The 26836-nt window shown below is 36.2% G+C and overlaps 1 protein-coding gene across 8 annotated transcripts in view; it reads left to right on the forward strand.

Annotated features, from left to right (window-relative positions):
- DMD (dystrophin) overlaps window positions 1-26836 on the forward strand; it is a 1159435-nt gene that overhangs the window by 969577 nt on the left and 163022 nt on the right. For all 8 annotated transcript variants that reach the window (XM_039714180.1, XM_039714179.1, XM_039714182.1 and 5 more), the window contains 2 exons: window positions 6305-6425; window positions 7091-7359. In XM_039714180.1, the coding sequence (XP_039570114.1) occupies window positions 6305-6425; window positions 7091-7359 (390 nt within the window). The remainder of the gene's footprint in view (window positions 1-6304; window positions 6426-7090; window positions 7360-26836) is intronic.

Below are 26836 nucleotides of genomic sequence, written 5' to 3' on the forward strand. Positions count from 1 at the left end.
TCTGTCAGCTTGATTTCATGAGAAAAGCATATTCCAAATCCAATGATCACCCTCTCAAAGCATTGTGCTGTATATATGTAACTTTCTTTGCGAAACTTGTCATAAAAGGTATTGTTTCTGAAGTTCCTAAATCTCTGATTTTATTACTTAATGGAGAAATGGTGCTTTAAAACAAAATAGGACCTGTGGTTTTTTCTGTTCATCAGGTAGCTGTATATAAATATTGCTCTAATGTATTGTCCTTTCTCATGCGGAGGGTCATATTTGGGAACACATAGTGAGATCAAATTTGTAAAGCAAATATAACGTAACTTCTGCTTTAAAACCCCGAGTTTGTGAAAAGTCAGGAAGTACAAGTCAGACATGGCTTTTTCCATAGGCACACAGGCATTCATCTGCTGCAACAAACTGATGGCAAGTAGTGTCAATATGGTTTGTCAAGGACCTATCTTCACCGAATGACTGAGAAAACAAAAGGGAAAGATGAACAAAAAACCTGTCTCTCTCAGTGGCAAATTTTTCTAAGATAATATAATGCTTTTCTGCAAGGGGCATTTTCGTCACACTTCGTAGGTCTTCCCTCTGGAGACGTGATGCGTAGGATGTGTCTTTCTCACAAAATTTTATGTGGGACTTAAAGCACTATCACAGACACAGTGAGGTGAAAACATCCATGACTTTACGGGGCAGCACCTTTCCTTTTTTCACCTTTCCCCTAAGAAAGTTAAGGCAAGTGTTGTATATAACCATGAAAGTTAAGAGAAGCCTGAGGTCTGTTTTAGCCATAAAGTAGCAACTTCCATAAAGTAGTTTTAAAGGCCATCCAGAATATCAGGATGAAAGAAGCAATATAGATGTTGCTTTAACCCAGTGTGATATAAACTCTTTCTCCAAGGGCAACTCTTGATCCAAAACAAGAGTTAGGGAGAGATTTCTATAGAATTGTTACAACAAAACTTTTTCCATCTAAATAATATTTAAGTATTTGAAAACATTTTCTCCTTGACAGAAGAAATATTTTTTTTTAAAGAAATTACTTCTTATAGTATTTTAGTGTTGTATGTCGCTCTGTAAGCAGTTTAATGGTTTCCAAGTATTCATCATAAAGGTGGCAAGTCTTCAGTGATGATCTAAGTGATGTCTCTGTCACACACCAAACAAATGAAGTATTTAGAATTTTTAGGGATGAGAATTTTTTATAAAATTAAGATACCATGAGTAGGGGCAAAATGACTCCATAAAAAAATCTCAGCTCTCTTTTGTAACTTCTCTGTCACTTTCAGGTACATAATGCAGAGCTTTGGTCATCCTATCTAGTATCAAAGCTAGAATGTTTTAGTTCCTTTTAGAAATACTTCTTTTTCCTTTTCCCATTCTGTAGCACTTCAGACATGTGAGTGTAGGTATGCTGATTCACTGTGGAAAAAAGAACATAACAGAATACATGAAATTAATTTGCCTTGTCTGATCTTCAAATGTCTCTGACAGACAAGGGAAAACAGTCAACATTGAAGTTGACTTCAGGTTGCTGTTGACAAAATCTATGTTTGCAACGTGTTAGTTGGTTGGTTGGTTGGTTGGTTGATTGGTTGGTTGGTTGGTTGGTTGGTTGGTTGGTTGGTTGGTTGGTTGGTTGGTTAGAGTTGTTTTGGTTTTTTTCCCCTGGGCATTATGGACTTTGTCACTCTAAAAGTTTATTTTAAAGAAGCAGATATACAATGGCTGTATCAGAATAAACAGCTTAGCTGATTCCTGAAAATAAGAAAGATGTTTTCAAATGTTTTCACAAGTGTACAATTACCTAGCTTAAAACTAGGAGCCCAGTACTGGAAAGCTGTTTTTGAGAGGTTTGGGCCTTTGCTTAAGAGCAGAGCTTAGCTCTCAGGGTGTTGTGTGTGAAACTAAACAGTAGTTGTGTGTTGATCTTGAGAAAAAGAATCTGCTGACTCTTCATTTTGTTCTCCTGAATGTCGCTTCTGAAAATGAGTCTTCAGTAAACTGGAGAAGTATCCATCAGATCTGACCAATCTTTTAAATAACTGCAACTTCCAGTTTTGATCTTTCTTCATAAGTACAATGTTTGGTGTTCCTTCTGTGAAGGATTGTTTTTGTCAGGAAATGCCGGAACTGAACCCAGCTAAGTTCTTCACTTGATAAGTGAGTAAGCCTCATCAGGGAAACACTATTTAAATGCAGTTTAGCTGATTCAATTGAGAAATAGCACAATGAATACCAACATGATTTTATGCCGGAATCCTTTTTCTAAAGAAGTGTTGCAAGCTGATTTTATTTTTTTCCCTTAAAGGTAAAATTTAAAGAGGAGCAAACATATTTAACCTCTCTATCATTCAGAAGACCATCTGGAATACCACAGAGATTCATAAAAGAGATGAAAATAAGTCAGTTCTTACCACTTGACTGCTCCTAGTTGCCAAGATTGGCCTTAAAAATTTTAAGAGTAGGATTCAGATGAACATTTCAAATGCTTGAATCTATGCCAGAAGAGAGCTTGAACTCAACTGAGAACAGGGCTATCCATGCAGTTAAAATCATTGTTGTGTTATAAATGTGAGGTGCTTTTTAGACAAGGAAATTTGGAATGTATCCCAAATACACCCACATAACTGCTATTTGTTTGAACTTATATATATACTAGGTCATTTTTTCAATATTTGGCATCTGAAGAAATTGTCTCAATTCCAGTCTTAGAACATGTGGGGAGGAGTGGTGGTGGTGGTGTTATTAATAACAAAAATTAGTCCTGTTCTTCAAAACATTTTTTAATTATCTTACATTTCTCTTTGTTTTACTAAGTATCAAAATATTGCTTTAGTGAAATTGAATTAACAACTGTGTGCATGTTGCTGTTAATCTAATTTAAGTAACTCAGGCATCATGCAGATAGCCTGCTATGTCTTTCATTCTTTTAAGAGTTGCCTCATTTGCTGTGTAGTGATTTTATTAACAGCACAAATAGCATTTACGAACATAGAAGGCACTTATTAACAATTCCATGGAAACCCTTTCACATGAAATCTGTAGCATGACTGCCTAAGGAGGAGTACAGTTCCTGCTTCAACACATTAACCAGTTATGGATCCACAGTTGATATCTACTTCTAATGATTAGGACAAACCCCATATTTTCAAAAGCATTCTGTTTGACACATGTTGAATTAATATAATTGTACTCTTTAAAATACATTGGAAGCAAAAAGTCCTAGTTTTTAATTAACAGAGATTAATGTTAGTTCTATTAATGCAACTTTTTTTCTCATTATATTTTCATTTTTCTATTTAAGCAATCATTGTTTCCTTTTTAAAAGAGATTTAAGGACACTCATGAGGTGGTAGAGGTCCGAGATAAGCTGATCAATATATGCATTATTAAAATGGTGGACAGAATGCCATTACTGCTGTAGTGTTGATGACAAATAGACATGCTTAAATAAAGTAGTTTACTTACTTTTTTGTCAGGTCATGCATTATGTGTATTCGATTTCCTCTACAGTCACCATGAAGTGTGGAAGAAGTTAAGGAATTCAATGAAATTAGCCTGCAATCATTATTTGTACATTAGACATTCATTTAGGCTAATTCTGCTTTCAGTGATGGCCTAGTTATTATAAAGATGTATTTGTCAGGGCTCTAGATAGATAATTTTTTTTTCCCCCTCCAAAAAAAAGAGAAAATGTTGCTATTTGTGATTTTTACTGGTAGTCTATACATATCTCACAACAAAACTTTAATCCAAAAATCAGCTTTATCTTCATACAGTAAGAACTTTTTTTTTAATGGCTTAGTATGAAACGAACATTCATTATTTTTATGCTGTCCTGTGCTACTGCTTCAGTCTCATGTTTTTTTCGTCCTCTCCTTTTCAAATTTCTTTAATTGAAATATATTTTAACTTGGTAGAAATCTGCAGACCAAAACTGGGGAAGGAGTTGAGGACTGTAAATACTGTGTATTATTCTATAACTCAGGATTTACAGACTATACTTGCCTCCACCAGCTCCAACATTCAGACTGGAAAAGTTGGGGAGGGGGAAAGTTTGACACTGCCTCAGTTTTCCTTTATTAATAAAGAAGGCACCTTTTCTGTTTGTGACAAAATACAAAATGCGCAAAGCCAGAAGTTCCTGTTAGCATTTCTATATTGTTTTGAGGAAGATACAAAGATTCCTGCCCACAGGCTTTATGGGATTCATGGTGTATTTATTCTCCTTCTGTTGCACAAGAGTTACAGGAAGACTGTGGCTTTAAACCTCTTCTGGAAAGATAATGCCACTCGGTGTATTTGATTGCTGTAGTATTCTGCAAAAACAGTACAAGCTGAAAGAAGGTATTTTTTGTCCTTCTCCTGGTGTGCACACAGCCAGGGGTGGCCTGTCTACAGCAACAGCAGTCCTTACAGAAGGACTACTCATTCCCAAATGCATAGTTCAGAGGTGTTTCTGCCTTCTAACTATTCTCCACATCAGTGTATTTCTGTGTTCCCCTGGAATTCGGTGTCTCCTTCCTGCTGTTGGTGTGTGTTTGCAGAACAGACCTTTATGCAAGTGCGTCCTTTCTGAGAAATAATACATCTTTGGAAACATTTCTAAAGCATATTATATCTTTAACTATTGCACCATTTAATGTTTAAAAAAGACTGGTTTAAGTGGATTTGACTGTTGATGTTACTTTTAACACTATCAACAGAGACCAAAGCACACACTCCATGGAAATTACTGTGCTGGATTTTAAGTTATGCTTCCTACTGGCTACTTGACCTGCAGACCTGCCACACCACTCTAGTGGGACAGAATGATGTGAGATGAACACAAAGGCTAATTAAAGGAATAGATTTTCCTCATTTGCAGGCATGGAAAAGGCTTATTATATTTCTTCTTTCTATCACACTTCATGCAAAAGAATTGAATTATAAGAATGATAAACCTAAAAATGTCTAAATTCAACATTTTTCATTCAGCCTTGTAGTAACTCCAGTCAGTTTTTATGGGAAAAAAAAAAGTCCAGTAGTAGTTTACTTGTTAATATACAGTGCACTTCTTTATTTGTGAAAATTGGTATTGTTTTTAAAGGTTAACATGATTGTTTAAAACCTTTAGCTCAGGTATTAATCAAATGACAGATTCTTTTATTATAGCAGACTCTGTAAAAAGATTCCAGTCCCATTATTGACCTTGACACAAAATGAAGATTTTTTGCTTTGTTATTTCCTTCAACAAAGCAGACTTTTCTTAAGGGTTTTCCCAAGAACAGCTACAAACCTTACTGTCGGTTCTTGACCATTTAATAAAAAATGTATTTAAACATTTATAGTCGAATAATGTAGTTTTTTCCTGAAGTTTATTTCCTGAAATGTGTTAAGAACATTTTGCCTTTGAGTTCTCATATTATAAACTGTACATGATCCCACTATTAGTTCTGGTTAGTATTTCCTGTACAGAGAGTCACATATCTAATATAATTCAAAGTGTAATGAACTTTTTAATATTGAATTTATAATCCTTCATTAGTTCTCATAGAAATACAAATTTTGTTTAATAATTAATTTGACTGAATTGGTGCATTTATTATGTTACAAACTTATATAATGCTGGTGTTGTAAAGAGAATTTTCTAATCCCTGCAGGAAAATATCAGTTTTCTGCCCATGGCATATGGCTCTCCTTTTTGCAGTATTGTGTTTTGTGTTGCACTGTACTATTAAATTACCTGCATATTTTATCTCTATGATGCTTGAAACTGTATGCATTGAAAAATGTTTCATAAATATAGAAAAAATATTGAAATAAAAGAGTGGTAAGGACCATTTAGATGTATTCACTGCAAAATGCAGAAGAACCAATGCAAAATTCAACCTACAAGCTGGATTTCATCTGCATTTTTGTGTGCTGTCCATTTGGAATCAGTCTAATAGACCCTTATATTCTCATTAACAAAAATAGAGAAATAAATAAATACTGAGATATGTGTACTTTCAGTGACTTACCAAAGCTTCTAATACTAATCTTGAGTAATTTACTCATGGTCCTTTAAAAGCAGGGTGTAGAAGAGAGTAAAAGAGTAAAAGGAGCTGTTGCTAAAGAAAGAAAAATGCAGTATGCTGACAGCTCTTTTGAATACAATGTGATTTCAGGTTAAGCAGAAGCTGATTATTTTCATTTGTGTGTGTGTGGGTTTTTTTTGCTTCTTGTCATACATACGTGGAAGCTGTTTCTTAAAATTTTGTTCTGACATTGCTATTCTGACTTGGTATTTCCTTATAGATCCACTTACAATAATTTTGTTTCTTAGACTTTCAAGAGGGAGCTAAAAACAAAAGAACCTGTTATCAGGAGTGCCCTTGAGACTGTGCGAATCTTCCTGGCTGAGCAGCCCGTGGAGGCAGTGGAGAAGGTCTGCCCAGAGCCCAGAGGTAATTGAAGCAAGAACAGGGTAATAACACATTGCTGGGAGGATCAGTGATGATCAGCAATGATTAAATAAATCCTGCCAGCCGCTCTGAAAGCATTCCTTTTGCACTCCGAGCTGAATGCCAGTGTTCAGAAACTGAGCTAAAAATATAGATGAAAGCAAGCCTTAGCAATCCTTCTGAACACTGTGGTACTAAATAGACATGCATATTTATAAGCAGATTTTGAAACTGCCTTTAAACCTTCAGGACCTGTCTATAATTATAGCCTCATTTGAGGGCTCAAAGCTGCAATTTAAGCTAAAATTCACCTTGTAGTCTCAGTACTACAGGAGATCCCAAATCCACCTAATTGCAGCAAAAGCTTCACAGTGATTAATATTTGTCTATGTGCAGAAAAATTGTGCTGAATCAGCTGATAAACTTCTAGCTACACCTTGCATGTTTCAAAATACCTTTATGTACTTAAATGCAGATTTTGCTGATTTTTATGGTGGCAAGATTTAAATTTTTTAAGACTTTTGAAATAAGAATACATTAATAAAGCAAATTTCACAGGTGCCTTCAGTTATGAAGAGTTTCTTACTGAGATTTTAACCCATCCAGATGGCAACTGTGTTAGTTCTAAGACAGAATATGTCTTAAAACCTCTCCACTTTCACATTTAGATCTGTCACCTGAGGAGAGAGCCCACAATGTCAACAAACTTCTGCAAAGGCAAGCAGATGAGGTCAGAACTGAGTGGGATAAGCTGAATCTACAGTCTGCTGATTGGCAAAAGAAGATCGACGATGCTCTCGAAAGACTGCAGGGCCTTCAGGAGGCCATGGATGAACTGGACCTGAAGCTGCGCCAGGCTGAGGCATTCAAGGGATCCTGGCAGCCAGTGGGGGATCTGCTCATCGACTCTCTGCAGGATCACTTGGAAAAAGTCAAGGTACCTGACATATATCAGTATTTCTGAGTATAAAATCGTTCTTTGTATGAATCTCTTTATAAGCAATTATCTTTTAGAGTGAGAAATTGATATCTTTGCATCATAGTTATTTATATTAAAAAGTGCATATAAACAGTTTTATGATTTCAGAAGTTAAAATGCAGTGGGATCCTCCTTGAGAATGTACACTGCTGACATGGGTAAAAGCACTATAGAAATGTGCAAAAATCCTCAGTACACTCACTGTCAACTCAGGAGATGCAAAATTGGCAATTAAAGAAAGCAAAATAAATTAGATAGGAGAATATATGATAAAAGTCTATTGAATTAATTTTTTTTGCTATATTATATTTTCTTAAGTATGATACATAATTGTTTCTATATAATTGTAGAGTAAAATTTATACAATTTGAAATATGTGGTTTTTCATGATGGTGATATTTGATTCTGTCTTTTTTGATAAATAGGCTTCATAACTAAAGATAATCTCAAAAAAAGCGGCAATCCTGGAAAATTTGTCATTATTTTCTATAACTTAATGCTTATCTGCTTTTAAGGGTTGTTTCATAAAATCATTGCTTATCAGGAAACTTGGGCAGACTTGTCCTCTTTCAGCATGACTGCCATGGACAGACTTGATAAATAATACAGGATTCCTTCAGCCAGAGCACAATAGAGGCAGCTGCCATTTTGATAAGAACAAAGTGCCTCTGTTCCAGTCACATAAATGGGAATCATCAGTCATTTTGAAAGAGACCTGAGCTAACTGTTATTTTCTCTAGATGAACATTAGGATCTAAGAAAGAGGAAGTAAAATGACTAATGGCAAGAAAAATATTCCTCTAAAAATCTAATGTAGTTTATTAAAATGAAAGTCCTCAGGTTTTAATCACACAGAAAGTTTAATGAGTGTCCTGTGCAGATGCTGTACAAGAACAAATGAAATAGCTGATGAACAGCTAGCTGCGAAGTTTATCTTCATTTAAATTCATAAATGAACAGAAGAAATCTATTTATAAATTCTCAGAAAGTGCTATTACAACCATGGTTTGGTTTAGTTTTCATAATTTTGAAGAAGATATCCTGAACAGAAGCACTGAACCTCTGATATTACTGGAAAACAAAGCAAGTCATTTAATTCTAAAGCTATGAGCAGGAGTGTTAAGTCCATAATTATAGTTCTGAGTCCTGTTATGGTTTAAAAAATAAATACATTCTAGATAGCATAATTAATGCCTTAATAATTGCTTCACTTAAGGGTTAAATACTTTTCCTTTGGAAATGTTTCAGTTAAAAACTAAATTTGTTGAAGTTTCATAGCCTTGAGTTAAAAGTTATTAGTAAAAAGTAAGGTTTTTTCTTTATTGACTATATTATCAGCCAAACATTATCCAATTGATACATTATCTATGTCTCATCCTAGCTCTGGTTTTTATGATGAGTATCATGACTGATACTGCATTAGGTATGTATGAGGCAAGGTACCTAATTTCTCTCTATACATCTGAGAAATCCAAACATCTTCTGAGCAGATCTTCAAAACATCGGTCATATGCAATTGCATTTTTTACAAATCCTTCTCTTAATTTGGATCACAATAGTTTTCCCAAACCTAACCTGATGAATAACTTCCTGGGGAATGTGTTTAACTTAGTGTCATTTGTCACTGTCCTCTTTAGTTAGAGTTGCTGGAGCTGATAAGGTCATGGTATAACTTTGAACTCATACTAAATAGTGGATCCTTGTTGGATCAGTGTTAATGTTGTGATATTATTATTACACATGCTTCATCTGAATTAATGTACAAATTGGTGCTCTTCTCTGGCTGTGCGAACAAGAGATAGTTTCACCCATCTGCTCCAAAGGATGCAACCTGGACTAGAGGGTATCTAGAACCAAACCATTCTTCAGACTTCTCTGCCGTCATCTGTTATTATCTCTTTTTTCTTCTCTCATAGGAGTAGTGTTATCTGCAGGCTGAAATGTGGCTTACTTTCTTAATAACATACATTCTTTGTGTCTCGCTTCCAAGCATATCTTTCTGTCCAGAAACCATCATTTAACTGTCTTAAATTCAATTCATGCCCAAATGAATCTATTATTAGTCCCTTAATATCCATTGCCTGATCACTTTGATTGTAGCTCAGGTCATATTTTAGACACAGCTTATGACTTCAACTCCCCTCTGCAGCAAATTCAATGATGCTTTCTCCTTGCAATCACTAACAAAATGTTCTTTTCATCAGCATGCCTGGAAGACTTAGGTTCCCATGAGACCACCACTCCGATTTTATATTAAGATTTTGCTGCTATGCAACTGATATGCAATCATGCCTACCTTATCCACTTGGTATCTTATTCAAAGACCCATTCCAGGAATTGATAGTAGAACCGATTTCTCTCTCTTTCTTCCCCAAAGATTCTCCTTTGCCATGCAAAACTGTGATAATGATTGTGCTAGCAGCATGCAACAATCATTACATGTTGTGCTGATACCTCCTCACTGTTTTGTTGTCTCTCTGCTGACAGCTGCTGAGAAATAGGAACAGAAATTAGTTCCCATAGGAAGTTTCAGGTTTTTATACTTTTCCACTCTGTAAAATTAGTTTTTTTAAATTAAAAGCCATTGTTTTGAGATGTTATGCACAGAGTTTTGCAACTGAGAAGCCAATTTTAATGGTGTGGTTTATTTTTAGCTAAAGGTAGTTCAGCTACTCAACATACTCAGGAGTATGCAAAGCACTTTTTCCTGCCAGTGATATTTTAACATACCACTAGCAGCAATATAACTGCTTCAGTTTTCTGTCATAAACAGCAGAGCCTCTAGACTCCATGAGTATAACTACACCCTAATTTTTTTTTTGCAACCTCCATAAAACAAAACAAAACAACCAAACAAAACCAAACCCAAAACAAACAAAAAACTCAACAAAAATAATGAAGAGCGGGAGTAGTGTCTGTGATTTCTTTAGTTCAAAATAGAAGTGCATATTTCTAGAACACTTTCCAAATAATATCTCTAGAACACCTTCTATTCATGTAGAATCATGTAGACTTTTTTTTCAATTAACTCCAGTCTGCTATAGGATAATTAGTTCTCCCTCACTGTCACAAAAAGAGGGCACCTTGACTCAGTATAATGATTGATAACTGTGAAAAGCAGAACAGAATTTGGTGACATAAGTCTTGTACCTTTCTGCAAGGAATTTTCATTAATGTCTTAGTCTTGCTGCTTAAGAACTGCTGGTCATTCTTGCAGATTCACTTTTATAGTTATGAATAAAGCAGTTGCATGGACTTTATGTATAGATTATGGACTTTATATATTTAATGTAAGAAGAATATTCATAAAGGCTGCAAGTATCCTTTTTTCAAAGCCTATTTACAATTTTAATACAATTTCTTCTTGAATTATATGCTGTTTATTTCAGACTTTCTTCAGCTTAATTGAGGGTTGAAGTCAATTGTATGTCACTGACAAATGTTCATTGGAAAATTTCAGCCTGAAATTTATTTATTTGTAAAACAAATAGAGTTTACAGTTATTCATAAATGAAAAATGAAATTATCACTGATCTGCTCATCATCTACTTCAAAATGACTCACTGTGTGCAGGGACTGGGGACAATCCTTTTGTCCCTAGTAATCTTTCCTATGATGAGACAAAATGAGACAAAAGTAAGGCAACCAATTCAAATAATTAGCTGAGTTTCAGTTGTGTTCATATCCAGACATTGAAAAAATGTAAATGGATTTGCAAAGATTGAAATTCTATATTATTACAAGCATTTTAATACTAAATCAGCAACCTCAATTTCAGAACACTAAATGGAGGTAGTTAGTTCATCATCATCATATTTAAAGTATTTTATATTCTTCTGTAGTCCACTTTGGTACTGTTCAGCTACTGCTGTGCTGCAAAGAGGTATTTCAGCAAAGTGAACTCTTACAGTGCTGTTATGAGGGAACTGTGCTGTCAGCTGCCTAATATGGAGATTCTGACCACAGAGTTGTTGAATTTTTAATTTATGTTTTCATCCCAAAATTATTTTAAATGCTTGGGTAATTGATAATTTTCTATCCTTTCAAAAAAAATTGATTTTTGCATGGAGCTATTAGGGGTCACATAGAGGGAAATTAATGAATGACACCTAGAAGCAAGCCAATAGTCCCCATTCATCCCCTCCACCATTAGCAATGAAGATGTGTACTGGAGATCAGTTTTAAATAGATCAATAGAATCTATGCAGGAAATAATTACCTGGAAGATGTATTGATAACCAGAATTTCCAATCAGCTTGATATCAATAGCAGTGCCAGATCCTTGTTAAACCAACTAGAGGTCAAATTGCAATGTCATGCCTATTGTCTTGTTAATTTTTGCTAACATAAAATTATGCAATGCACCAAATTAAGTTACCAGAGCTCATGCTGTCCAATATGTAACATAAAATGGCATTACACATATAGCAGCTTCTGAGATAACTTTTCATTCTCTTTCTTTACTGATAGAGTTTCTACAATATCTAGACTTCTTAATATTCTTAGTTTTAAAAGCCACAAAAATGCTAAAGTATTTTATATCCAGACTTTTAGACTATGAACTATGATTTGATTAGGTGTTTTCAAATTGTTTGTACAATTAGAAGATGACAGCATCCATTGGTTTGTTATTGAATAGGAAACTATTTGCCTCTTGTGTAGGAGATGGAAGTGTTAATGTTTTCTTCATACTATAACTAAAGTAATTACTGTTACAAATGGCTCTCCAGCTTACCATTCCATATACGTCATTCTGTGATAGGACCATACAACAGTTATTTATTACATGTTCTTAAACTGCTTCAAAATGCATATACATTTTTTCAGTTTAATTTGAAGCCAGCTGTTACCACCAAGAGCTGTAATCAATCTGGGTTAAGATGTTCTATTTCCTTAAGTGAGTCTTCTAATAAGTTCTGTGCTGGACTCTGGGAATTTTAAAACTATTATATACAGAATAACCATTTCCTACTAATGAATTTTCCAGCTTTCCAAAACCCAACCATCAGTTCCAAAGAAAATTAGTGATGATTGTTCTAAACAGATTTTGTATTAGTAAAATATTTGTAATTTAGAGATTGTTCTAAGATGCTATAAAAGGAGGAGATGATCTCATGGCACACTAGAGGACCTTTACCTTTTAAAAATAAATATGGTCAATGAAACCAGAATTTACAAAATATCAACTCTTCATCAACTGTGTACTGCTAATATAAGCTAAAACAATAGAGTAAATGTTTTAGTAAAACTAAAACATCGGAGTATATAAGAGCATAATAAAATCTATTTTAAAATAAACCAAAACCATACTGAAATTCACTGGAACACTTTGACATCCTACAGATGTCCTTGCGATATATAATATTCCTGTGAATTTAAAACTTTGTGGAGTTTGCTATAATGAAAGAAATACTTGAAGTCTGTTCAATTTGTTAATGGGTCAACTTTTAAGATGTTTTTATACATCCAAGACACTTCAGCTAACCACATTACTGAATTGGTGACCGTCTGGTATGTTGTTTTCCCCTTTTTTTAAATGTATTTTTATACAGGAGAGAATTTAGTAGGATTGTTTGGTTGTCACAGTTGAGGGCAAGTTTAATTTGCTAAGGTTTTTCTTAAATATGAAATTCAGTTAAAAACTATGAACTATTTTGTCATGTACCACATTTTAGCTTTGGTATGCTTAACTTGTAGGAGATGAAAGTTACTCAGTTGTGTCCTGTGGTTTCTCAATCTCATTTAAACAGTTTATGAATCAATTTATTTTCTTCCACAAAAAGAAATATGTTCAAAAGTGGTTGTTTCGTATATAATAATCAGGTAGTTTTACTGATACAAATTTAATTTAAAAGTATAATCTGCCTTATGTTCTTTCTATGTAATCAGACAGATAAGACTGGAGAGTTTGTTATAGCAATAGCCTGAATCCAAATCCATTTTAAATAGCTGAAGCAAACAATCATTCCCTCTACTGACTTCTTTTGCAATAAGTTATATATTTCTTGTCTCAGGTTTAGATGCTACCACTGTATCTATAGTTTTTTACAGAGACTAGGTTATATAGGTTTTTTGTCTATATCAAGCTATCTGTTTTAAGGAAGAATCCAAAATCTTTTTTTACATAGGAATAATAAGAATGATGGTGAGCAGGCAGAGAAGTGATATCCTTGTCTTTTAAAACTACAAGTGCTCTTCACCATACTACTTATTGGGAAACAGTAGCATAATTGTGATACTGAAAAAGTAGCATTGCTCTGCTAAGAAAGAAACAAAAATGAGAATTCTTTAATTAACTTTCTGAGGAATCACAGCTAGTGTAAGGAGCAGCTACTTGTAGACCACTTCACAAAGAACAAGCACATGGAAAAGAGCTGTTCCAATTAACCCAATTTCTATCAGATTTTTGTTAACTGTATTATTAACTTATTATGGATGTTTGGGCTAAAAAATACTGACACTTTTCCCTGACAACTAGTGCAGGAAAATTCTTGAGATCTAAAAAGGGTGACCAGTCAAGGTGGAAATCTTTTCTACCTCCAACCCAGATTGGTAGAAGATGCTATTATTAGAGCAACATATTTCATTTAGAGCCAAATTTTTCCTTGTATGAATTCACCCTGCTGATTTCAGTGGGAGTTCAGCATGCACATCTGCAGGCAGATTTTGACTTTTTAAGTATTGGGAATCTCTGATCTTGGTTTCTGATACCCTGCTGAGAGAACTGACTAATACGTGTATAAAGACTTGTCTGTCGTTTTATGCCTCTGAAGTTCAGAATTGAGGTCAGACCAGAACATTTTTAAGAGATTTCTCTTTATCAGTTTATCAGAGGGAAGAATGAGACTTGAGCTTTTAGAGGGAGAATTAAACATTAATTTTTAAGTAGCTAAGTGGCATGGTTATAGCAGGGACTCTGACATTTAGCATTGCTTTTTGTTTCAAGTTTGCCATATAAATGCAGCATGCATAGATATTAGTCTGATGCTGAAGTATTAACATTCCAAGACATGACATTAAATCAAAGATGCTCTTGAACTGGTTTCGTTCTGTTCAAAAGCCTATTTTTCTTATGACCTGGAAATGTAAATATTTAGCCAAGAGGGAAAAAAAGTACAATGCAAGGAACACATTTCTTATTATGGGACCATTTTATTCAGGCTTTCCTAAGTGAGTGTGGCACGGGGAGCTGTGTGGCTAAAAGGAGCAAAATTATATCTAAGGAGTATTTATAACATAACTCTGATCCCCTATATATAGTCTGCTACTGAAACACTCCTATGAAAGGAAAAAGGATATACCAGAAATTATTGTATAACCAGACACACGGACATTCACTGAGACAGGAGAGCAGGGAAAAGGGAAGAGTACCAGAAATTAATTTTAATGTTATTTGTTTCTGTGATGAGGCAATTTTTTCCTATGAAAAAAAAAATCTGTCAGTACTGTGTTTCTAATGAAATCTTTTCTTAAAACATGGACAAAATACATTCTTGGGAACAATCAAGTGTGTAGATTCTGTAATGATATTGTTTCTATGACATGGGAAAATCAATGAGCAAAGTAAAATCAATTTATCAAGCTCCTGTGCTGGTACCCAGTAATTGTCTAGGGACTGCTTGATGTAGGGAGTGCAATGAATGTTAGATTGCCTGGAATGTTTATCAGGGACCCAGTGAGTTACACATTTCTCATTTTCATCTTTATAAATTTAAGGCCGAATAGAGTTTTATTTCATTTTTTGGGCAAAGATTAACCCATAATAAAGCTTTATAATTGCTACTTATCACTTTTATAGTGCTTCGCATGTTCCAGATAGTATAAGTTAATTTTCTCAGCTTCTTTCTGAGACTGCAATAGAAGTATTATCCTCAGTTTACAAATAGGGCAATTGAATCAGTGAAACTAATTTGTCCAGACAGCAATGCCACTCAAATTATTCTTATTCTGTTTAAATTTTACCTGAAAATGGTTTTATTTTAGTTAGGTTCAATTACTCATTGGATTAAGAATGATAGTTTCATCAGTCACAGCAGGAGCCACTGTTGCCCATTTCCCAGAGCCACAGCCTTCTCCCCCTAAAGACATGGCAGGGCAGCCACCCAGCAGGATTTCAGCCTGAATGCTTGGAAAGGTGGGCACTGCTCATGACAGTTGCCCAGCCTGTGTCTGGTGCTGTTTTACAAACCTGAGATGTGTTTAATGTTTTAAGTTTTATTGAAGTGTCTCCTTTTTAGCATTTCATTTTAATATTCTTTCTTCCTACATTAGCTTAAAAAGTAAATCACCGTCACTTGTGGTTGCTAAAAGCTGCTGTTACAACTGAATTCCTTTTCTGGCACTGTTGAAAGATGTTCTTATTAGATGTTAGTCTAGGAATTTACACCTCTAGTAGGCCCATGGGAATATCGTATGGGGGATGAACACATCAAGAGCAGCCCTGCTGAGAAGGATTTGGGGTTGTTGGTGGGTGAGTCTGGACATGAGCTGGCCATGGGCCAGCTCATGTCCAGAAAGCCAAACATATCCTGGGTTGCAGCAAAAACCCTGTAGGCAGCAGGTGAGGGAGGGGATTCTGCCCCTCTGCTCTGCTCTGCTCTGCTCTGCTCTGCTCTGCTCTGCTCTGGTGAGACCCCTCCTGCAGGGCTGCACCCAGCTCTGGGCTCCCAGCGCAGGAAGGACATAGAGTTGTGGGAGTGAATCAGAGGTTGAAAAGATGAAAAAAAGTGATAGAGCATCCCTCCAATCACCACCCTTAGCACAGAAGAAAGGCTGAGAGACTTGGGATTGTGCAGCCTGGAAAAGAGAAGGCTTCAGGATAACCTGATTGTGGCCTTCCAGCAAAGATGGAAAGGTGGAGAGAGACTACTTATAAGAGCATGCAGTGATGGGCCAAGGGATAATGGCTTCAAACTTAAAGAGAGTTGGTTTAGATTAGATATTATGAGAAAACTCTTTACTTGGAGGTGGTGAGACACTGGAACAGTTTGCCCCATCCCTGGAAGTGTTCAAGGCCAGGCTGGATGGAGTTCTGAGCAACCTGGTCTAGTGGAAGGTTCCCAGTCCATGGCAGAAGGGTTGGCAATAGATGATCTTAAAGGTCCCTTCTGACCCAAGCCATCATGTGATTCTGTGTTGACCTGGTGTTTCACCCATGCCCACCCTCTCCACACGCATCACACAGTGGTGATGAAAAGGTGGAGATGGGAATTTCAATCTTAATTCAAGAGTTGGAATACAGAGTTTTCAACAAAGTTTCAGATCCATCTGACTTGCATTCTTCTGGTTATTCGAGACTCACTGGATTGCAATAACTTCTTTTGGCCTTAAGCTCTATGAAAATTTTATCCCCCTTACAAATTATCAACTTTATGAAATACCTACTGGGTAAACTTAAAGACATATGAGAAGAAAGCAAAGATTTCTTTTAAGATATCTATTAGATTTTTGTTAGAAAAAAAAAGGAGGAATTCCTGAAGCTTATTGTCTGAATTGTTTAATGTTGGTCAAGTGTCAGAAAGCAATCTGTATTTTAGTAATCTCTAAGCTAAACTTTTGTATGTATCCATATTTTTCCTCCTGAGCTACAGCATCCACCTGCTGATATCTGGAAGCTTGAGGTGTTTTGTTATGTTGTGATACAGGTGTTGCAATCTTTCTGGTTTAAACTGCTTTCCTTTTTTTGTCAGTGTGCTGGTTTTAAAACCCAGTTGGAAAATAAATCCCACTGAAAGCGTACCCTTCCCCCTCACCCTCCTCTCCATAAGAGGGAGACAAAAACAGATATTCTGAATTAAGGAGAATTTATTTGAAAAGTAGCAATGAAGTAAGAAAAATTAACAGGAACAGCAACAACATTAATATCAAAAATATACAAAAGACTGTGTGATTTACATACAAAAAAGGATATTCGCTGGCCAAGTCCATGCCTGGCCACCGAGACAAAAGGCAAAAATGACCCCAGACTCTCCATGGTGCCCTTTTTCCCCCACCCCAACCAATAGCCCAGGTTTCTTCCAGAGGTGAGGATCCCTATTTCCACCCCTCAGCAATGACATGGAAGGTATGGAATATGAAATACAACCTAGGCTCATCCATGAGCCCAGTAGCTCCATCCTGTGCACGACCCCAGCCCAGCCTCTGCCCAGCCCTTCCCTGCTCTCTCTCATGGCTACGGTGAGAAAACCAGCTCTGTCCTGGCCAAAACTGGGAGAGTCAGTGAAACAGTGCATTTGCCTTTAAAATGCCATGCTGCCTTACAGCACAACAGAGATTTGCTTTGTAGCAACTATTTTCTGAGGACAAGGAGTCCCAATAACCTGAAACAGCTTTTGGTGGTGAACACAGGTTTTATTATTCAAGCTTTTCTGTTTGTATATCTAACACAAATTGTTTACAAATTAACTAATAGCAATAGATACTGTGTTATTAATGATTTAAAAACAATTTCACTGAGTCTACAAGCTGAGCATATATACTTTGCAAGCATTTTGAGCTTTAATAATGCTGACTATGAAACCATACTAAAGGGAAACTTTCCTTTGCAAAATTTCTTTTATGTTTCTTGTGACCTCGGTATAGTCATTGTTAGACTTTCAGATCACACTTCTAAATCCTTCTAGTTATTTACAGTTCCCAGGTACTTAATCTCTTCTTGGTTGCAAAGTAACTGAGTAATTGAGTTTGATTATATGGAAAAATTGGTGTGGAGCTGTTTATAACACTTCAGTAGTCATGGGCTCTGCCATGACGTGGTTAGACTTGTTCTTGTAGAGAGAATTACAATCTAAATTTGCTTATTTGCTTTTTCCCCCTCCATGGAGGAGAACACAATTTCAGAATAAATGGCAAGGCCGTAGTATAGCTTGTATTTGTTCAAGAATCATAAAACTGTATATCAGCTGTTGATTTTAAGTAAATAAATAGATCAAAAATTATAGTAACCTAGTGATCTGTGTTTCAGGATAAGTGCATCTGTTTATTAGTGTGCTTCTGTTCATTAAATTAGGCATCCTAATAAATAAGTATTTTCAACTAGAAATAATGTTGCTACAAATTATAGCTATTTTCTTGAGCATTCAGAAAAGAAGAAAACTAATACCTGGCATTAGTTCATTTTTCATTTCATCTATTCAAATTTTAATAACCTTATTTTTAAAGAAATACTGAGCTAGTCTTCCAAACTGCAGGAAATAACTTTTGAAAAATGTAATGTTTTACTGATTTAGAAATACAGAATTGAAAATGGGAGAGAACCTAAAGGGAATTTGATTTTCTTCCTCCCCTGATGTTTTTTGTTTGAACTATTTTTATCCCAGAAGAGGATTTATATTCTACTGTAGTGCTCTCTTGCTTGGTCATTTCTGAGTTTATAAAAATATATAGGATGGAAAATTAAATCAGCTGAAATCCATTTTGTCTCAACACCGCCTGTCCCCAGGAGCACTACAATCCAATAAAAATACAGGGTGAATTTAAAAGCAAGCTAAGTGTAGCATATTGAGCTGGAGGCTGACAAACCCAGGTTTCAATGAAATTTGAATCAGACTACACTAAACCCCTCAAAGAAGAAACGAAATCATTTTGAACTAAAAAGATGGAGACTGTTAAACTGTCCTGGGACAGTTCAACATTGTATGGTTTTAAATATAAAATGAGAAGTGCTCTGGCCCATGAATAGTTCTCCACTTGGACACCAAGTGAGCGGAGGGGGAGAATCCTCAGTGCTGGGAACCTGCTGTAGCAGGTGTAGGGCAACCACTCACCTTACTGTGCACAGGGATCCTGCTCTGATTTAGCTGCAGCTGCTGCTTGTGTAAAACCGTCCCACAGCAGAAATTCAACTGACACAGGAGAACTTTTCTCCATAAGTCATCTCATATTTTCTTCACAGTGCCAGATGTTCTTTTCTGTCTCTTTCACTGGTTGTGAGAATTGAGATTTAACATAAGCCAGTGCTAGCAGGAGACTCCTCTATTTGAGGGAATTCTTCACGAAAATGTCAGGCTGGCATGAGGCCACAGCCTTCTGTAAGTGCTGCTCACAGAGCAGGGAAACAGACTTTCTCTGTAGGTACAGTTGGCCTTTTCTTGAAATGTGCTTCACACTAAGTGTGAGAAATACCCATGATGGAACATGTAAGGGCATGGATCATGCTCATAATTCTGGTCACACCTGAGTCCTAATGGGATGTAGTCACGAGTGCAGAATGGGTTGGCAGGTGTTATTGAGAGGCCATTATCAATTGTCTTCAAGAGTCACAGCAACTGGGAAAAATTCTTGCATCCTGGTAGAGAGCAAGTGTCGCTCTCACCTTCAAGCAGGACACGAGGGACTTAAATGTTATTGAGTCTCACCCAAATCTCTGGGAATGTGATGGAACAGCTAATCTTTTAAACCATCTCCAGGTATATGAAGGACTAGAAGTTGCATTGGAGGCAAGTCATATGTGAGGTACCACAGTGGTTGATCCTGAGCCAATATCATTTAATATTTGTGTTAATGAAATGGTCCCTGGGACAGAGCTCACCTTCAGTAATTGCCCACTTGATACAAAAGTGGGAAGAGCAGCCATTACACCAGATGGATGTGCTGTCATTCATACAGACCCTGACAGCATGGAGAATTACACTGAGGGGATCTCGTGAAGTTCAACAAGGAGAAATGCCAAGTGCTGTGTCCTGGGAGGAAGAACCCCAGGTAACAATACACACTCAAAACCAATTGGCCAGAAAGTGACTCTGAAGAGAAGAGCCTTGGATACTGGTAGACAAACAGCTGACAGGAACACACTCTTAAAATCCAGTTATTACAATTACTAGGGAGAAGCATCTACCTAAACTAAGGTGCAAACACGACCATATGCCAAAGTCGATAGTATGGATTTTATTTAACAGTAAAATGTGAGGTAGAGAGATAGAAAGAAATAGAAAAAGGATTGAGGGGGGAAGAGGGAGGGGAGAAAGACAGTGAGAGAGAGAAAGAGATCAGATGGAATGATAGTCACCACCCATGGATCCAGTGGTATCCCACTGATCTTTTTCACCCTGGGCTTCTCAGTGGTGGGGGTTCCAAGGTTGCTCAAAACTTTTCACCATTTATAAACTTCAGAAAAAATGAGAACTGGCTACACAGTTCTCCCATTTAGTTGGTTAAATGATTCCCTCACTTCCAATGCTAATTAGTCCCATGTTTGTTCTTTCTCTTCGTTTGAGTCAGTGGCCTCCTGTCTTGAGTCAGCAGGCTGTGGTTCTGCCCCCACCAGACCCAGCCACAGCCAGCTACCAGCACAGTTGCTGAGCTGGCCTTCCCACAGACTCCTTGCAGCAAAACATCCTTCTCCCAGCTTCATTTACCTTTCCTTAGACCTGAAATGACTGGACATTAGTACCACCTTTATTGTATCTCAAGTTTCTGTCAGGTGGGTTAACTCACAGTCCAAATTTTAGGAATCCAGAAGGCATACTTGGGACAGGAAGAGCTTTGGTGGTCACAGATGAGCAGTTGCTTCTTTGCATGGTTTGCTACAGTGGCAAAGTCCTTCAGTGATCTTAAGAGCATTTGACCAAATGGTGATCTTTAAGTCTCTTACACAGACCCTCATGGCAAAGAAGGCTGACAGCACGCTGGGGTGCATTATGGAGAACATTGCCATCAGCTTCCTCTCTGCTCAGCCTTGGTCCAGCTGGAGGGCTGGGTCCAGTTTTGGGTTCTGGGGTATGAGAAAGGTATGGATTTCACTGGAACAGGTCCAGTGCAGGACCACAAATAAGGTGACAGGACTGAAGCACTTTCCTGTCAGGAGAGGCTGAGAAAACTGGAACAGCTCAGCCTTGAGACTCAAGGCAGCTCAGTATTTTACCAGTGTGTATAAATTCCTGATGAGAGGGAATGAAGAGAAAGCTGGACTGTTCTTAGTACTGTCCACTGACAAGAGACAAATTAAAACCCATCAAGTTCCACCTGAATATGAGAAGAGACACCTGTGGCTGTTCAAACACTGGCGCAGGTTGCCCAGAGAAATGGTAGAGTCTTGATCACTGGAGATATTTAAAACCTGACTGGACATGGACTTGAGAAACTGGCCCTGCTCTGGAGACTAAGCTAGATGATCTCAAGAGTTGCCTCCCAGCTTCAACCAGTCTGTGATGACAGCTTAGAGTTTTGTGAGAAAAAAACATTTTTTAGTGCATGCCTTTGCAATGATTTTCAGTAGACATACAAAATTATTTAGAAACCATGCATTTAAACACTAATAACAGTAAGAAATTCATGTTCTTGCCTTCAGTTTTGGTACATGTCCAAGCTTGCAGGGTCTTAAAAAGTTTATTAAGAAGTGCAAAACATTTAATTCATAATGTTTATTCCTGTATAAAGACAAGATATGAACTGCCTAAATAGTAAATACCATTGCTGAAAAACTAGAGAAGATTTTCAAATTATTTGGATTTTTTTTCCTTTCTTTATAAAAAGCTAAGAAAAATGTTTTAAATTCCTCATGTTTAGGCTTGTAAAAATGAACATTAGTGAAAAAGGATACTATCTACTGAGGTCTTGCATTTACTGTATCTAGGGGAAACTAACTTCGAGATCAATTTTAATTTCCAGTGTTGTGCTCTAAGCATAAACATAGTGTTCAAATCAAAGGCTGGTGTTGCTATAATTGCCAGTCCATAAAATTTGAGAAATAAAAATCTAGAGATGATGCCAAATTGCCTTTAACATCTTATACAGGCATCATGCCAGTTCCATCCACAACCAAATAGATAGAGACTCATTTCCAGAAGCTGGCACTGAACATTTAAATCATTTGATGCATTGGTGAAATGAACTTTAAAGTCTCTTTTAACTCCTGTTTGCAACAAGAGAAGGGTATTGCAGTATATGCACCGTGAGATTCATGGTCCCTCTGCCCATGAGTATGGGAAATACTAATGAGTCGTGATTTTTACCAGTGTGTTCAGGGTGACTCAGGACAATATAGCTGGGAAAAAATATCACACCATAATGCTGGAGTAATTGTCCATACGTGGTCTCACATAGATTTTTTTAAACCTGTTTACAAGTCCAAGTGTTGTTAAGGAACAACAGAACAGAATAACACTCAAAATGGGTCCACTCCCAGCTCTTTTTCACACCAGAAATGTTGCAGGTAAGTAGGAGCCAATAGGAATACTGACTATTTTAAATCATAATTATAAATCTTAATTGCTTGTTTTTAGTTTCTTATTGAACAATTGCATACCAATTGCAAATAAATAATTATTATATATTGTTTGTTTATTAAATATTTTTTAGGACAAATATAGCTAAACCCAATCTCAGTACTACTGAGGTGTGCATAAGGATATATGACTTTGTATGTGCATGCTGTTGTTTTCCTCTGTCAGTGTGGCGAATGCTAAGCAGCAACAATTTCATACTCAATAAAGCTGCATGAATGCTACTTGTTCTGACAAGGCACATGGTAGGTGATTGGATCAGTTGGAATAAGGACAGTAAATGTAAAAAAGCATTTTGAATGATCTGTTGGCATTTTTCAATAGCAGACAATAGAGAAAAAAACAGTCCTCATTTTAGTCTTTCTCTGTGCACAAGGAATACTTGATGTTTTGGGAATATACTTCCTTTTCAGGGTGTATTTTCCAATTGTCTTCATGGGCTTTAGTCACCCTATTCCATTAACATCAGTGAGCTGGAAGTTACAGACACTTGATTGAATTTTGATTGGACTCCTGAACTCTGTGTTTGGTTTGTCAGCCAGCAGTTGAGCATGTGGTTGAGGGAAAAGGGGTTAAGAAGTAGAAAATGTGCATTGTAGAGTCAGTGTTCCTTTCTGAACTTTATGACGAATTCAGCAACAAAAGCTCCATGAACCTAGAAAAACATTTAATATTGATTATATATATTATAAATGTAGACTATATATTTTATTTATGTATGTTTATTTACAAGTATATATAAATATATTTTATACATATATATGTACAATTAGTATAAAATACATAATACTGATATTGAAATAAGCTTGTTTTCTTTGTTTTACTCCTCTACTTGAATGATTAGTGAATTTTCTTTTAGTTTTTATGGAATCAATTTATGAATCCTAAAAGAAAAAGCAAACCTTTTCATGGCATTGAAAAAAAAAAACCTCCCCCTTTGGTGAATCTTTAAATAAAAAGACCTAGATTTTTTCTCTCTCTCTTCTGAACATTGGGCAGCCTTCCAAAGCAAAATCAGTCTGTGTTAGGGTTCCTTAAATAAAAGATAGGCTAAAACCAGCCACATGGCATGTGGAACGTGGAAGAAAAGACATCTGAAAAAAACTCTAAGCATCAAATTTTCATAAATGGAGCTGGTATTCTCTGGAAAGAGGTGAGGGCTACCTGGTGGTTTTTACTACTTTGGAATAGGACACCCAAAGCACAAACAAATTTAATGAAAAATATGCAGAAAATTACTTGCAAATAATTTTGGGAGGCTTATGCCAAAATATCTTAGATCTGTAATTACAGACACAAGCCTAAAATCCTTTTTGAAATTGAAGTTCCAGCACCAAATAGAAAATACATAAGAAAATCCAAGAGAATAACCAGTAGAGAAAAGATTTGGCTTGGTGCTGAGCACTGCAAGTTCAAAACATTGCTATCATAATAGGGATCATTATGAACTAAAGGTCAGCAACTCTGCAGGGACAAAAATAACCCAAAAATCCACTACAGCAGTGTTCAGTTTTCAGAAGGAAAGCTGCACACAAATGAGGAAGCCTGCCGAAAAGGAACCAAAAGGACAAAGTGTGTGAAGGCAGCACAGAGGCACAGCATCCTGAGAACCAATCCACACCATCCAAATGGATTCAGAACCACCTGGAAAGATGGGGTGGCTAAAGAAAATAATAAAGAAACCTATTTGAAGCAAAAATACAAAGAACAAATTGTCCTGATCAAGATCATTAAATCACCAGAACCAGATGGCTGTTTGGTCAAGTGTTCTAATGGAAGTGTGAAATGGCTGTATCTATTAACAGCATTTTCTGATTTAAAATCAGGGGGTTTTAATGAGGAGTGATGAGGGACACACATGGTGATAATTTTCAAATAGTGCATGTAGTCAGGCCTGTGGGCCTACAACATTCTGTAGAAGAGAGAACAGTTTTGTAAAGGTAGGTGTGCCTTACATCTCAAACTGGGCCTTTAAGGAAACATGGGCATAATCTTTAAGGGGATATAGGCCATTGCCATTACCCAGACATCTTAAGCAAAGATATGTCATCCAGCAAAGAAACTAATTTCCAGTGAGAAAACAGAAAAGGTCTTCTAGTGGATAAATAGCCAATTATCTGGTAATTTCCTGTAAAAAATGGAAAACTAAAAGCACAGATCAGTTTTCCCAAAGATGAAGATGATGTACTCCAGAAGGTCTATTCAGTCCAGCATGTACATAAATGAACTGGAAAATAAAATTATTGATACAGAGGCACATCTTGATGATGCAAACCTATTCAAAGTATTTAAGGTGATGACAGACTGCAAACAGCTATGGAAAGCCTTCACAGTATTGACTGCCAGCAAAGTGATGGAAGACAAAATCAAATGCTAATAAATCTCAGGCAAAATGTAGAAAGAGTTATCCCAACTTTCTGTGTACAGTAATGATTTCTTTAGGCATTTAAAACTTTCCTTTAACACCATGAAAGAGGTCTTGGAATCATAACAGAACTCTTGGAAAACATTGCATTAATACTCAGGACTGTTCAGAAAGCCAAATGAAATGTGAGGAATTACTGAAAATTACTGAAAAAGCAGAAAATATCATGGTGCCTGTACACTGTAAGTCCCTGTTGTATCTATAACATGTATATAGTAGGAAGTGTTAGGGATCCCCGATGTAAAAACAATTACAACAGAATATATAACAGACTAGGTAAAAGGTATCCAGGGACAGAATGAGTGGTCTTGGAGTTTGTCTTATTTTATATCCCATATAGAATATATATCCTAATTTTTTGTCTTTTTTTCAGATAACTGTCTGTATGTGAGTTACTTGCCTAGACTCCCTATATAGTCAATTAAAATCTGCTCATTTCTGTTGCAATTCAGAATGTAATTCTTGTCATCCTATAGTAAAACATTACATTATGTTCAACTCCTGGCTTTGATTAACTGTGGAATATTAAGGAATAATGTAAATACGAAGGCAACACACTCAAATGTACATGCCTTACAGATACCCACATTTAATCAAATATATTTCCATCTTTACATCTTAAGCAAAAGGAAGGAAAAAACATGATGTAGGTCTTCTACATTCTGACACAGCACAAAGTCCACTAGGAAAGGTTGATCTCTGTCTCTTATGAGCTAAGATTTAGGTCCCAAGTGCGTCTCCAAAAATAGGTTTAAAATCCCCCAAAGCTCTAAGCTAAATAATAAACTTACCATAGGATATTTTGGATTGTAAAAACCTATGTTTTAGTCCAAAAACCAAATATGAAATTCTTTTGAAAAGATTCCATCAAGATCTGTTTGATATAAAAATATAGCTTCCGGGTCCATAATCTCTGAGACTCAAGTTGCTGAGCTGGAAGAGTGCAAGAGACAGGGAAGCTGATGCTTTCCCTTACTTTCTTCCTTAAGGAATTGTGTTGGCTAATATCAGACAAGGGGCTGGGCAAGATAAGCTTTTCATCTGACTTATTATGGCCACTGTGTGCTCTCTAGACTTTTAGTATTTGTCTGGTTAGGCTGCCTGTGGTATGTGTCTTCTAGAGTCCTTGCTCATTTTCCAAGGCATTTTGAAATATTTTCCAACAAGACTGTACGGATCATTTAAAATCCAATCTACCACCTACAGTATCACAAACCATTGAAATTCTGTCTTGCATAAGGACAGTTATAATGAAGATAATTTGGGGCTCGTTGTCCTATCGCTGTTCATACTGTGAACTCAATTTGCACTCTGAGCAATTTAATGGGTACATTTCGTTGTGATAGTAATGCACTACTACTCACCATGTATTTTGGTTTTTAAATTACCAGCAATATAGTACTTTAATTTTTTTCTATATAAACATGTCATATGTTTAGTGCTCTTTATGCAGAAGGAAAAAAAAAAAGAAAAAAATCAACAAGTCTTGTATTATACAAAATTATTATTAGAAATATAAATATTTCTGTAACACATTTCCGGTAAAAATTCTTTTTCTTAGCTCTAGAATCATGTAGGCTGACTGATGGAGTGGATGTCTGTGATAAACTATTGCTTAAAGAAGGCTTACAGTTGCTGATTTTTTAATACTACGAAGCCATATTCCAAATCTTTCTGTGGTTATTTTTTTCTTTTCTGTCTACAGTTTTCTAATTGTAAACTTATTGTCATTAATTAGATAGCTGTTCATTGACTAGCATTACTTTTTTTGTTCTTGTGGTTTGTCATG

Source organism: Passer montanus, unplaced genomic scaffold (genome assembly GCF_014805655.1).
Source record: "Passer montanus isolate IOZ18808 unplaced genomic scaffold, ASM1480565v1 scaffold3, whole genome shotgun sequence".
Lineage (NCBI taxonomy): Eukaryota > Metazoa > Chordata > Aves > Passeriformes > Passeridae > Passer > Passer montanus.